Source organism: Vipera berus (assembly GCF_964194415.1).
Source record: "Vipera berus genome assembly, chromosome: 2".
Classification (NCBI taxonomy): Eukaryota; Metazoa; Chordata; class Lepidosauria; order Squamata; family Viperidae; genus Vipera; species Vipera berus.
In genome coordinates, this window is record NC_138203.1 from 378,637 (window position 1) to 394,075 (window position 15,439).

General features: G+C 43.9%; 1 protein-coding gene across 3 annotated transcripts in view; it reads left to right on the top strand.

The window, feature by feature from the left end:
• The window catches only part of MYO5B (myosin VB), a 241,397-nt gene that overhangs the window by 67,663 nt on the left and 158,295 nt on the right, over positions 1–15,439 (top strand). For all 3 annotated transcript variants that reach the window (XM_081319235.1, XM_081319237.1, XM_081319236.1), the window contains exon 2: positions 4,313–4,423. In XM_081319235.1, the coding sequence (XP_081175361.1) occupies positions 4,313–4,423 (111 nt within the window). The remainder of the gene's footprint in view (positions 1–4,312; positions 4,424–15,439) is intronic.

Genomic DNA, 15,439 nt, shown 5'->3' on the forward strand with positions numbered 1-15,439 from the left:
CCCCTCCCTTCTCCCCAACCCCTCCCTCCCCTCCCCCCTCCCCGACTTCCCAGAGCTGAATACAGGGTATAAAAATACAAACAAACATAATCTAAAATATGCTAACAACAATAAAACATTAAGTTCTGTCGCACTTTAACTCTCCATCGTCAAATTATTAATAAAATAACTATTAACTATTTATACATCATATAGATCCACTACTTATTCAAATGCTAAATGAAACTTTTTAGTCCCATATTTATTCTGAATATATTCAATCCATCTCCTCCATTCCACAATGTATCTCTGTTGCGATTGGTCTTTCAAATACGCTGAAATCTTTGCCATTTCCGCCAAGTTAGAAACTTTTAAAGTCCATTCTTCTATAGTCGGCAGTTCTTCCTTCTTCCAATATTGAGCTACTAAAAGTCTCGCTGCCGTAATTAAATTCAACATCAACTTAACATCTATAACAGTAGTATCTGTAATAATACCCAATAAAAACAATTGCGGAGAAAACTTTATCCTTTTCTTAAATATCTTTTGCATATTCCACCAAATTTTAATCCAAAAAGCTTTAACCTTTTTACAAGTCCACCATATATGAAAATACGTTGCATCCTCACAACCACACCTCCAACATTTGGGCTGGCAATTTGGATACAAACTTGCTAATTTTTTAGGGTCTAGGTGCCACCTATAAAACATTTTATAAAAATTCTCTCTTAAATTTTGGGCTTGTGTAAATTTTACATTTCTAACCCAGATCTTTTCCCAAGTATCCATTGTTATAACTTCTTGAAAATTCTGAGCCCACTTTATCATACAGTCTTTAACAAGTTCCGTTTCTGAATCAATTTCTATCAATGCATTATATATCCTTTTTATATGTGCTTGACCTTGATCTCTAATTTGTTTTACCAAATTTTCATCAGTCATCGAAAAACCAACTTTCTGGTCCTCTTTCCATCTAGCCTGTAATTGCCCATACTGAAACCAAGTTTGTACAATTTTTCCTTCTTTTAAAATTTTATATGACTTTAGTTTCCATACATTCCTCTCTAAACTTAAAATTTCCTTATATGTAGTCACATCATGTTTAAATCCCACATTTATATTTTCTATTGCGTGTTTAGGTATTGCCCAAATGGGTATCTTATAATTTAACTTATGTCTATACTTTTTCCAAACCCGCAACAGAGCATACCTTAAAATATGTATCTTAAACACATTATCCACCTTCTTATCATACAATAAATATGCATGCCAACCAAATAACAAATCAATGACCCTCAAGATTTAATAATCTCCCTTGCGTTAAATTAAACCAGTCACTTATCGCTGACAAAGCAGCAGCCTCATAATATAATTTAAAATTAGGCATTTTAAGACCACCTCTTTCACGCGTATCTTGCATTATATTTTTCTTTATTGTGTATTTCTTTTTTTTATTTATTGTTTTCCCATGTAATAAGGGGAATTCACTGGAGAAAACAATTATCTTTGGAAAAGCAAGCGGTAAAAAGAAATCAGGTTGCCAAATAACTCGTTGACTGGACACTATCAAAACTGGCTCCAGCCATTGCGCAGAAGAACTCAAAGAAATAGGAGGGCGAAGTTGGAAGAGGTGGAAAGATCCGGCCCATAAAATCTCTTAAAGAGTCAGACGTGAGTGAATGGATATCATCATCACTGTTTTTCTAGCCATCTTTTCACCAAAAAAAGAACTCATCATATAACTTGGTTTCCCTTCAGTTACTGGACGATTTCCCAGGCATTTGAAAACATTTGAATATGAAACATCTGGAAAAAGAATATTTAGCACTTAAAGCTAGAACGAGGAGGGGTGTCCTTGTTGTTCTCTGACCTTGGTACCCAAACTCTGTAACCCCATCGGTGCTAATAGGGATGTGGGGTTTGCTCTCGCTTTAAGAGTCTAGAGCAGGAGTAGGCAACCTCGGCTCTTTTACGACTCGTGGACTTCAACTTCCAGAATTCCTGAGCCAGCTAGGCTCAGGATCACGTGACCATCTTGATGCTGCAACGGTCGTGTGAAAATCGGTCATAAGTCATTTTTTTCAGTGCCGCTGTAACTTCCAACAGTCACTAAATGAATGGTTGCAAGTCGGGGATTATCTCTTCGGTCGCTAAGTGACTGGCCGTAAGTCGAGAACTACCTGTAGATTAAGGTATATGAGCAGTGTACACTCTCTATTTTTCCACTGGGAAAAGGGGGTGACAATTGGCTTTCGTAGGGAAGAAAGCAGATTTGTCTAATAAGACTTAAAGAAACAACAACCTAGAATGCTACTGCTGGGCACCCCATCCAAAAGTGACAGCAGTTTCCAGACTGTCACTCTTCGATTAAGCACTTGTAGGAACTCAGAGCTTGCAAACTCTTCAGTTCTGCTTCCCAGAGTACAAAGTTGCAAGTTGCAAAGCGGGCTGAGGCCGAGGCTGTCCTAATTTTGTACCATTGTTGAATGAATTAAGTCGAGCGCTTTCAAGATCTCACTAGCTACAGTATGTCAGACTTTTTCCTGGGTCACGTTAAGCCAGGAGCAAATTGTTCACATTCCAGAAAAAAGTGGGTTGCCTACTTATTGTCAGATTTATATTTTCAGTCTCTCGTGGTAAAAATTACTGGCTTGGTTTTTGATTTATTTAAAAAAAATCATTATTCCTGGTCTTTTGGAAAGTGAGGGCCACCAGGGTCAAATTCCAGATCAGGAACCACAGAAGGTGTAAACAGTGATGTGTGGGAATTGAATGAGCCCAGTGTGGGGTATAAATGTCAAGGTTCTTTTGTGGCAATTTTTCTTTGTGTAATTAGAAGTAAGAGCATTAACAGTGGCTCAGAAGTTGAGATTCAGGTTGACATAGCAGCTTGGTTCTCTTCCCCAATTCCCCCCCCCCCTTTCCTCTCATTTCTTTCAGGAGCATTATTGTTACTTATTGTCTTTATTCCTCACGTGTACATGGCTACCCATCTCACAAAAAGTCACTCAGGAAGAGTACAATAATCAATAAAAACAATAAAAAATAAAACACACAAAATAATAAAAATATAGAAACCACCCAAAGAGAAGAAACAATTAACCATAATGGAGCTTTACCAGGCCTTGGTAAGGCCACACTTGGAAGACTGCGGAGAAGAGCAACAAAGATGATCGGGGGCTGGAGGCTAAAACAGATGAAGAATAATTGCAGGAATTGGGTAGGTCTAGTTCAGGGGTGTCAAACTCGCCGTGTCACGTGACGTGTCGCGACGTATAGCAACTTTTTTCCCATTGCCGGAGCTGGGGTGGGCACAGTTTCGGCTTGACGCATCCGGCCCACAGGTCGGCAGTTTGGCACCCCTGGTCTAGTTTAATGAAGAGAATGACCAGGGGGTGACAGGATAGACATTTCCCAGTATTTGAGGGGCTGCCCCAAAGGGGAGGGGAATCACCCTATTCTCCAAAGCACCCGAAGGCAGGACAAGAAGCGACGGGTGGAAACTCATCAAGGAGAGAAGCCACCTGAAGCTAAGGTCCCTTTCAGCTCTCTTATTCATCAAACATCTTCAGTTCCCTGAGACACATACCTCATACTTTTCCTTCTTTCTATTTTCAACCCAACAACAACCCTGTGAGGTGGGTTGGGCTGAGAATGACTGACCCAAAGTCACTCAGGTGGCTTTCGTGTGTAAGGCAGGATTAAAACTCACGTTCTCCTGGTTTCTAGCCTGGTGCCTTAACCACTTGTCGATGGTGTTCAAGTGGTGCTCCAGTTGTTTTGGGATTGCACCCGAGGTGCCTATTAATGTTGGTACAATGTTTGCTTTCTTTTGCCATAGTCGTTCTATTTCTACTTACAGATCTTCGTATTTTGTTATCTTCTCCAGTTCTTCCTCTTCTATTCTGCTGTCTCCAGGTACAGCAGTGTCCGTGATCCACACATGTTTGTCATTATTATTATCATCTAAACATGGATTTATTAAAATAGCTTCCTTACAATAGATGGTTAGATTGATTAATGTTACAGAATTTCTGCTGCTTAAACTATGCCCCCCCCCGCCCCCAGATAGAGTGGGGACGTTTGCTAACCTAGCATTGAATTATCTTATCAATAGCCTGGAAATCCTAAAAAGGTCTATATTTAGAGCAATATATGCTTTGAACCACCATATTAAATGATTTTATGTGGGGGACCCTTTCTCTCCTAGGCACTAAGCTGGGGCGCCGTTAAGGGTTCCGGAGTAGAGAGTTATTTCCTTTTCTGACTTATGTTCGTTTCCTGGTGCTCATCTTAATATTTTCCTTTTTTCTTATTGCTTTTCCCGCTGCAGTATACAAGAGTTTGGATTCCTGACCCAGAAGAAGTCTGGAAATCGGCTGAAATCATCAGAAATTACAAAGAGGGGGATAAGACTCTGCGTCTGAAACTTGAAGATGAAACGGTAGGCTCGTGTTTTCCTTCCCCTCCTTTGTAAAGTTCTCTATCGCAGGCCGGTCTTAGGAACGGTTACCGGAAGGAAGGCCGGGAAAGCAAAGCGAGGGTTAAACAGCAGCGAATTTTTAATACTGTAGTTCTTCACGTTGGCCGAGATTCCTGGAAGAGATGGATACCCGTATTAAAAGTGAATAACATTGAACTTGCATATAGGGAAGCGGAGAGCTAAAACAGGTATTATTCATTGCCCATTTCCATAGCGTAGTCGTTTTTCACAGGGTTTTTTTCTGATAATTTGTTTCATTTGATTGTAAAACTCAATGCTTGTGACACTGAATATGTCCCGTTTAACTCGTGGGCTAAACTAATTGTTCATTTATAAAACCCTCCTTGTATCATGCAGGAAAAGACATTTGGTTTTTCTAAGAATTGTTGCCCAATTATACTCAATTGAATCACTATTAATATAACTTGTTCGCCCTCAGGGGTGCTCCCCCTTCCTGGGTGCGACCCGCCTCTTTAGCCGATTATAACCTCAAGGAAGGGCCCATTTATTGGGACCCTGAGAGTTGGCTGGGCACGGGTAGGGGCCTTCGACGTAGACCTAATAAGAGGCCCCTGATTATTTTTCTTTCTAAATTTTTTAGGGGGTTAGGGAGGCGGGAGGGTTCTTTTGGTTGTTTGGATAAGGGGGGCGATCCAACAACCTCTGTTCTGGCTAGTGCTGATGCAGATCGCAGGGGGGAGGAGCGGGGGTCGGTTACCTCTGGGGCTACAGGGCTGGTCGTGGGGCTACCTATCCCCACGACATCAGGGAATGGCAGCAGATGTAGGAGCAGAGGGCCGTATCGATCTCAGGGAAGGCCTCTCCGCTGTTTACAAGCGGTGGGGCACTCCGACCCTCTGGCTCTCCCCCAAGGTCCCGGGAGTGAGGGTGTGCAGCCTCCCGAGCTCCGGCTGGTGTATTTGAATGCCAGGTCTGTCTCTAATAAGGCTCCTCTCGTCCGTGACTTGGTCGAGGGTGAGCAGGCGGACCTGGCTTGCATCACGGAGACTTGGTTGGGCCCAGAGGGCGGGATTCCTCTGGTTGACCTTTGCCCACCAGGTTTCCGGGTGCTGCACCGGCCCCGGGCTCAGGGTAGGGGTGGGGGTGTGGCTGTTGTTATGAGGGAGACCTTATGTCCGCGGGAGGCCACCGTTCCCCAGATAGTCGGGTGTGAGTCTCTCTTTCTGAGATGCGGCCCTGGTGCACAGTTGGGCTTGCTGCGGGTGTACCTTTCGCCTAGTCACGCAGCAGCAGCCCTGCCTGAGCTGCTCGATGTCCTCTCTGGGCTGGTGATTGAGTTCCCGAAACTTATAGTTTTGGGGGACTTCAATCTACCATCGCTGGGAGGATCATCTGAGTTGGCTCGGGAGTTCATGGCTTCCATGACGGCCATGGACCTGACGCAAGTAATTTTGGGACCGACTCATGAGGGAGGCCACACCCTTGACTTAGTTTTCTTATCTGGATGGTGGTTAGATGATCTTGGTGGGGGCTCTCCAATTATAATGCCCCTGTCATGGACCGATCATCATCTCCTGCGCCTGGTCTTCCGTTTTGCCACCCCCCGCTGTGGGTGTATGGAACCAATTAAATGGTACCGCCCCAGACGCTTAATGGATCCCCAGAGGTTCCAGGCGGCGCTGGGGTCCCCACCTGCCTCCCTTGCTCACAGCTCGGCAGATGCCTTAGTGGAAGCCTGGGAAAGGACGGCCACTGAGGCTCTTGACCGAGTTGTACCCCTGCGGCCCCTGACCCGGTGCAGATCCCGTCGAGCTCCATGGTTTTCGGCGGAGCTCCGGGAGATGAAGCGTCGGAGACGGGGCCTAGAGAGCGGTTGGAGATCTAGCCGATCCGAATCCGACCGATTTATTTATTTATTTATTTATTTAGTTGCATTTATATACCGCCCTATTCCCTGAGGACTCAGGGCGGTTTACAGGGAATTAAAAATCCACCATACAAAAGTTAAAAAACCAATTAAAAAATATTAAATTACCCTGTATACATTAAAACCCGGATTAAAAATTTCTCCTCAGCCTGGGCCTGAGAGCTCAAAGAGCCAGGTCTTCAGGCCCCGGCGGAATGATCGGAGGTCGGGGGCAGTCCTCAGCTCCACCGGCAGCTGGTTCCAGAGGGCAGGCGCTCCCACAGAGAAGGCCCTATCCCTGGGTGTCACCCGCCGGCAATCTCTCACCGGCGGCACCCTGAGCAGACCCTCCCTGTGGGAGCGCACTGGGCGAAGGGCGTTTGATGCCGGCAGCAGGTGTTCCCTCAAATTGTGACTAAGAGCCCACATTAGGTCTTATCTCGCTGCGATAAGGGAGGCGAGGTCTAACCACTTCGCCACCCTTATCGCGTCCGCAGATAATCGCCCGGCTGCCCTGTTCAGGGTGACTCGCTCCCTCCTAAATCAGGAGGTGAGGGAGGATCCCTTGCAGGGTCGTGCCGAGGAGTTTAACCAGCATCTGTCGGACAAAATCGCTCGGATTCGGACCGGTCTGGACTCTGACTGGGCAGAGTCTGGCGATCAGGACACGGGCGGTCTTGTCGATACCACCTGGGATGAGTTTGATTCTGTGACTCCGGAGGAAGTGGACAGGATCATGGGGAGGCTGAGCACCACCACATGTTTACTGGACCCGTGCCCTTCCTGGCTGGTCTATGCAGCCCGGGAGAGGACACGCAGCTGGTTCCAGGCAGTTATATCGGCTTCTTTGGGTGAGGGTAGCTTCCCCGCCGTCTTGAAAGAGGCGGTGGTGAGGCCTCTCCTCAAGAGGCCTGCCTTGGACCCAGCTGTATTGAACAACTTTCGTCCTGTCTCCAACCTTCGCTTTCTTGCGAAGGTTGTTGAGAGTGTGGTGGCGCATCAGCTCCCTCTGGTCCTGGATGAAGCGGATTATCTAGACCCGTACCAATCGGGTTTCAGGCCCGGGCACAGCATGGAGACGGCATTGGTCGCGCTGGTGAATGATCTCTGGAGGGCTCGGGACAGGGGATATTCCTCTGTTCTAGTCCTATTAGACCTCTCGGCGGCTTTCGATACCATCGACCATGGTATCTTGCTGCGGCGTCTCAGGGGACTGGGAGTGGGAGGCACAGTCTTACAGTGGTTCTCCTCCTATCTCCAGGGACGTTCGCAGTCGGTGTTGACAGGAGGGCAGAGGTCGACCGCGAGGTCTCTCGTTTGTGGAGTTCCTCAGGGGTCGGTCCTCTCGCCTCTCCTGTTCAACATCTACATGAAACCGCTGGGTGAGATCATTCGTGGTTTTGGAGTTGGGTATCATCAGTACGCGGATGATACCCAACTTTTCTTTTCGACCCCAAACCACCCCAGTGATGCCCTCAACGTGATGTCCTGTTGCCTGGAGGCGGTTCGGGTCTGGATGGGGAGGAACAGACTTCAACTCAACCCTGACAAGACTGAGTGGCTTTGCATATCTTCATCCCGGGTCTATTCGGACATTCCACCTCTTGCTATGGGGGGTGAACTATTACCCCCCGTAGATAGGGCTCGCAACTTGGGAGTCCTCCTAGATTCACGGCTCACCTTGGAAGACCATATAGGAGCTGTGACTAGGGGGGCTTTCGCCCAGGTTCGCCTGGTGCGCCAGTTGCGGCCCTATCTTAGCCGGGATGATTTATGCACGGTCACTCATGCGCTCGTGGCCTCTCGTCTGGACTACTGCAACGCTCTCTACATGGGGCTGCCCTTGAGGACCACCCGGAAGCTCCAACTGGTACAGAATGCAGCCGCGAGAGTTGTGTTGGGAGTCTCCCGATACTCCCACGTTACACCTTTGCTCCGTGAGCTGCATTGGTTGCCAGTTGCCTTCCGGGTGAGATTCAAGGTACTGGTAATGGTGTTTAAAGCCCTTCATGGCATGGGGCCGGAGTACCTTAGGGAACATCTGCTGCCGGCATCAAGCTCCCTGCGCCCTGTGCGTTCCCACAGAGAGGGCCTCCTCAGGGTGCCACCGATCAGAGAATGTCGATTGGTGGCACCCAGGGGGAGATCCTTCTCTGTGGGCGCTCCGGAGCTGTGGAATCAGTTGCCGGTAGAGCTCCGGATGGCGCCCGATCTTCGCTCCTTTCGTCGCGATCTCAAGACGTTTTTGTTTGTACAAGCCGGCCTAGCCTGATGGGGATTGGTGGGGTTTTTATTTTTTTGTATTCTTAATTTTATTTTTGGGGTTTTATTATTGTATTAATTGTTTTAACTTGGGCAATTATTTAATTTCTTTTTAATGTTTGTACTTTGTATTTGACTTTTGCCCTGTGAACCGCCCTGAGTCCTCAGGGAGAAGGGCGGTATATAAATATTATTAAATTAAATTAAATTAAATTAAATTAAATATTATTTTATCATTATACTCAATGAGCATTGTTACGAGTGGTCGTTGTGTTTTCAAGTCACATCCTTTAAGACAATTAGTTTAAAATGTAATTCATTTGAAGAGGATGCAAGCATCAATTAAGTATTCAGTGGCACCTGGCATCTTTGGATATTGTGTTGGCAACTTTTGTGGTTTGAATAATTGAGCTTAAATATAACAGACACCTCTAAATGTCTATTCGGTCTCTCCAGTGACTCACTGCCCTGAAACATATCAAACAGCAGAGATTGAAATAGGACACATCATAACATATACTAGAAATTCTTTATAAAAAAATTCTAATAAATTATGAAAAAAAAAGCTTAGTGCATTGCTGCCAATAACAACAAAGGAATAACGCCAATTCATTTGATAAGTGCAGTTTTCATGGAGGTGCTTCTACTTTTAAGATACACTGTGTGTTACCTAACTGGCCAATTTAGTGGCAACAGAAAGTATATTCTTTATGACTGTTTCCTAACCTTGTTGAGTTCCAGATCATTTGCGATAACAAATGAGTTAGCAGATGCCACTTTTACTGACTGAAAAATTTACCAAGGACATTGTGACTAATTTTTAAGCCTGCCAAGTGAACGTTGTCACTCATTATAGAAGGTGTATCTCACCCTTATAAAAGAGGTGGCATAAAGCAGTGTTTCTCAACCTTAGCAACTTCAAGCTGCGTGGACCAACTCCCAGCACAGCTGGCTGGGGGATTCTGGGAGCTGAAGTGCACGCAGCTTAAAGTTGCTAAGGTTGAGAAACATTGGCATAAAGCATTGATCTGGATTTGGAAGCGTTTCTATTTTTTCCTCCCTCTGATTTCAAAAGTGTACGAGATTAGTACAGGTAGTCCTTGACTTACGACTACAACTGAGCCTAAAACCTATGTTACTAAGTGAGACAGTTAAGTGAATTTGTATTTATTGATTTATTATTTGGATTTATATACCGCCCCTCTCCCGACGGACTCGGGGCGGTGTACAGGGCAATTAAAACACTATATACAACACATAATATACAAAAATTAAAATAAACCAAGTAGCCCTAAACAATAAAACACGTTCTAAAATTTAAAATTTAAAATTTAAAATTTAAAATCTAAAATCTAAAACCCCAATCCCTCAGTCCAGGCCGGCAAGTTCAAATAACCGAGTCTTCAGGTCGCGGCGAAAAGAGCGAAGGTTGCTCCATTTTACGACCTTTCTTGCCACAGTTGTTAACTGAAACACTGTTAGTAACATGGTTGTTAAGTGAATCTGGATTCCCATGGACTTTGCTTGTCAGAAGCTCACAAAAGGGGATCACGTGACCCCCGGATGCTGCAACCGTCATAAATATGAGGTGGTTGCCGAGCGTTTGAACTTTGATCGTGGGGGTCATCAGAAACCTGCAATGGTTGTAAGTGTGAAAAACGGTCATAAGTAATTTTTTTCAGTGCCATTCGGCCACTAAATGAACTTTTTTTTGCAGAAAAAGAAGTATTAACTTTATATCATATCTGTGCGTAGCTTTATATACTTTAAAGAGGCTGATATTTTTCCCTCTAGCAGTGATAAGGAACATTTTTTCCCAGCTGACGGTTAGGATTATTAATCCTTCTTTCCTTTCTCCTCTGAATGTTTCCAGAGACTGTTTGAAATTAAGCCATATAAAACAGGTTGCCGAAACTAGTAAATAGATGAGTTTCAAGTCGAAATTTGTTAAGCCTGTAGCCATGGGCCATTGCATAAAGTTTACCCAAGCAAGAGGCAAGCCGCCAAGTTTATTTTTACATAGAATATTTACCATGTTAAGTGAAGGAATCCACTTTATAATGGATTGCTGTGGACTCTAAGCGTGTGTGTTTGAGAGAGATCTGGGCAGCGTGATCTGCTAATAAAAACACTCCTTTCTGGTCATTCAAATCCAGATCAGCGTTTTACAAGCTTGGTAGCTTTAAGATCTATGGACTTCAGCTCCCAGAATTCCCCAGCTTGCATGGGAAGTTGAGATCCATATTTCTTAAAGTTGCCAAGTTGGAAAAACAGACGCTAACAATTCTGAATGGCAAGGACTGTTTTCCTACAGATGAATGTAAAGCGAGCCACAAATGGATGGGCAAAAATAAACAGAAACTTTGCACTCGATATGTTGTGTGTCATGGATCCTTGTCAGTGGCACCATTTGAAACCCCAGGGCTGTGAAGCCTTGGCACATTTTGTGTTAAGCTATATTTATCAGGAACCCAGCTTTGGAGTGGTCTTTTTTCAGCCTCCCAGCATAAGAAACAGATGTGGATACCATTATGCCTTCCTTGCCAGTCCTTTAACCTTGCTCCAAAAATCTAATCTCTCACTTTCTCAGGGTGATTCTGTACTGGTATCACCATGGGTGGAAGAGAATAGAGTTGAAAGGGATCTTTAGGGGTTAATTTCTGTGTCTTTGGATGTTTCTGTCCTTCTGACCATCAGTTCACCGGGATTCTACTGTTCCTCATTAAATGTGCTTATAATAATTAATAAAGGCCACATGAATTTGAGCCGTCCCTGACTGCAGGCCAGATCGTGTCCCGAAAGAGGCGATTGTTATTTCTGTTGCAAGTACTAATTGTGTTAAAATGGGTCTACTTAATTCCCAGCTCCATATAACTTACAGAGCCTTGCATAAAATAATGACAAACCTGACTCAGCCTCATATCCTGTAACATAGGAGATGTAACCTTCCTCTGATAATTAAAATGCAATCAAGCTGTTCCACAAAAGCAGACTCTTTTTATATGATCATCACTTTACTACTACTGTTTTAGCATAAACTGCATGAGCGTATCAACCCACTGTTTCGCTAATTTAAACGACCCAGTTCTGTGATACACCTTTGATAACAGAATAACAGAGTTGGAGGGATCTTAGAGGTCTTCTAGCCTAACCCCTTGCTTAACCCTATGGCCTGCCCTAAGCCATTTCAGACAAATGGCTGTCCAGTCTCCAGTATTGGAGCACCCACAACTTCTGGAGGCAGGTTGTTCTACTGATTAATTGTTCTAGCTGTCTGGAAATGTCTCCTTATTTCTAGGTTGGTTCTGTCCTTGATTAGATTCCATCCGTTGTTTCTTGTCCATACAGACCATACTGGTTTGATAGATTATGCTGAATTGGGAGGCCATTTTCCTAGACCAGGGATCTTCAAACCTGGCCCTTTTAGGACTTGTGGACTTCAACTCCCAGAATTCCTCAGCCAGCGTGCCTGGCTGAGGAATTCTGGGAGTTGAAGTCCAGAAGTCCTAAAAGAGCCAAGTTTGAAGACCCCTGTCCTAGACTGTAAAATTATGGTGAATATTAGAACACTTCAGATTTAAAAGCAAATAGGTGCACATGACATGTAATCCCTGTCTGAAACTCATTAAAGCAACTGTGTCTTTGCTCAGACATGAAATGGGCTCAGGTCTGGGAAAGGCAATTTGACTTATGCAATACAGTGTCCTGCCTGCCTCCATCTGCTCTGAAGGATCTTTCAGACTGTGATTCCAAAAAATTAAATACTGGTAACGTGCTGCATGTGCATAGTTGCTAAATAAGACATTTATTAAAATTACAGAAATTCTGAGATATGAGGGAGATTTCAGATCATACTCTCAAACCCCACCCCACCCCAAATTTTTTTTAGAAAGTGATTGAAATAGTTAAACTAATTTGAGTTTATCCATTTAATTAGGTGGGATATGCTTTGTAGCTAGCAAGCTCCATTAGGAGAGATTACCGGTACAACATAAGGATACAATACTAATAATGAATGTAGGGAATTTATTTATTTATTTCTTCTATCCCAACTTTATTATTTTTAATAGCTCAAAGCAGTGAACTTACCTGATGCTCCTTTCTCCTCTTATTTTCCCCACAACCACCACCCTGTGAGGGCTGAGAGAGCGATTGGCCCAATTCACCCAACCGGCTTTTAATGCTTAAGGCAGGACTAGAACTCACCGTCTCCTGGTAACTGACCCAAAGTCAACCAATCGGCTTTCAGGCCTAAGGCAGGCACCGTCTTCTGCTTTTAACCACTAGACCAAACTTGCTGTCTAATTCTAAAGTATGTCTTTATGTATACAGTTGTTGTTGTTAGCTGCAAAGTCGTGTCCGACCCATCGCGACCCTATGGACAACCTTCCTCCAGGCCTTCCTGTCCTCTACCATCTTCTGGAGTCCATTGAAGCTCACGCCTCCTGCTTCAGTGACTCCATCCAGCCACCTCATTCTCTGTCGTCCCCTTCTTCTCTCGCCCTCCATCTTTCCCAGCATGAGGCTCTTCTCCAGTGAGTCCTTCCTTCTCATTAGGTGGCCAAAGTATTTGAGTTTTAGCTTCAGGATCCGGCCTTCTAAAGAGCAGTCAGGGTTGATCTCCTCTAGGACTGACCGGTTTGATCGCCTTGCAGTCCAAGGGACTTGCAGGAGTCTTCTCCGGCACCAGAGTTCAAAGGCCTCAATTCTTTGGCGCTCAGCCTTTCTTGTGGTCCAATTTTATATGTATATAAATTTAAATATATAAGTATATGTATTTATATACATAATTTTCGCATTTTAATCTTATCAAAAATATATAAATATATGTATATAGTATTTCACATTAATTTTATTAAATTACTCCTAATTGTTGATGTTAAAAGTAATGTTTCCATTTTTTTAAAAAAAATATCCACCCCCAAATTCATGAAAACTCATTGTAAATAATATCTGAATTTTAACTAAAATGCATATATCTTTACTTTGTGAATTGCCATGAAACTCATAAATTTGGATTTCTGGTCTTAGCAGAGAATTGGATTTGGCTTTTCTCCAGGGCTCATCCTTCGAGCAATTTGTGCAAAAATTAATAAATAAAATACATAAAAATCAAGCCTGAAATCACGTGGCTGTCAACTTAGTCTAGAATACTTAATGACACATATTTCCTGCACAATGTTATTTGTGCTTCTGGTCGGAGGTTCAGGGACTTTTGGCCTTGAGATGGTCCATTTGGCAGCATTTCAAAATTACACCCTCTAAGGGAAAAAGCGAATTGTGACCTTTCTTCATTATTGCAACCATTGCAGCACACACACACACACACACACACACACACACACACACACACACACACAGAGTCACGTGATCACAATTCAGGCGCTTGGCAACTGTTCGCATTGCAGCGTCCTGGGGGTACGTAGTCACAATTTGTGACTTTCCCAGCCAGTTCCCTGCAAATAACATCAATTGGGGAAGCTGGATTTTCTTAATGACTATGGTAAAACTGGTCATAGGATCAAGTCTGATCATGTGTTGACTTGACTTACAACTGCAATGATGCACAACAACAGAAATTCCTATCCCAATTGTAAGTTGAGGACTGCTAGTAATTGTGAGAGATTGTGGGGGGGGGGGAGAGACTGGAAAGGGATAGAAGCGATGATAGCCACAAACAAGAAAAGACAGCCGATGAGTCAGTTGTGGGCTTACCTCATAAACCGCGGGTCCCCAACCCCTGGGCCGTGGCCAACTACCGGGCCGTGGCCTATTGGAATGGGGCTGTGCGAGTGGCTGGCGTCCACGCGCAGCTCAATTGGCGCAAGCGGAGGGCCGGCAGGCGCTTGTGCACCTGCCCGCCACTCACACAAGTTGAGCTGCGTTTGTCCGCATTGGCCCATCACTCGCGTGGCCTAGTTCCCCTCTGTCCCCCAGCCGGGCCGCCAAGTCGCAAGGGTTGGGGACCGCTCTTATAATATAAGCAACTATCCCCAGTGAAGAGAAATTTGGACAGAAGCATCTCCAAGCTTTCAAAGAAACGCCACTCACTTATAGGGAGGCTGGGAAAATTTTATTACAGTTTCCAAGATTCTGCATTTACTCTGGCCAAACATTAAAAACACCTCACCGATATCCATGTAGCTCTTGCTTGCTTGATCTTGTCAGTGGGAGACTTGACAGTAAGAAGTTGGAAAGTTAGAGGTTTTTTTAGGTGAAAAAATTAAAAATAATCCTAATTTGTTTTTCAGGATTTAGACTGATACAGATCTGCTATTCTAGTCTACATCCTTGACTAATTTATCAGCACAAAGAGATACTATAAGCTGAATTACAATACAGAAGTTGGGAATTGACACAGACCTTAGTCAACCTCTAGTACTTAGGGTGTAGATTTCATTTCCTTGGGGATTTTGTTTAGTTTCATTTTTCTTGGCGTCTCTTAAGAATTAACATCTGTTTCTTGATCCAGACCTTTTGGGTTGGATGAATAAGAACTTTATCTCGTAGTGCTTTTTAATTATTTATATTTTATTTTAGATCATTCGCTGCTCTGAGTTTCCAACGTGTAAAAAAGCATCATATAAATTGCAGCAATAAATAACTCACGCATGACTGAAACACACAGAGGAATTGTGGGGAAGTTCAGACATCAGATCATTGCTGAAGGAACATTAAACTGGCACTGTGGGCAAGCGAGTGCCACCGAGATTTGAAAACAAAATGCATTTGTTATAAAAAAATATTTTAGGTGGCCATGAAAAGAAATTCAAAAATATAAATTAGGAAATTACAATGACTTAAATCTTAATTTTTTTCCATTTAAAACTATCTTTACATCACACTGT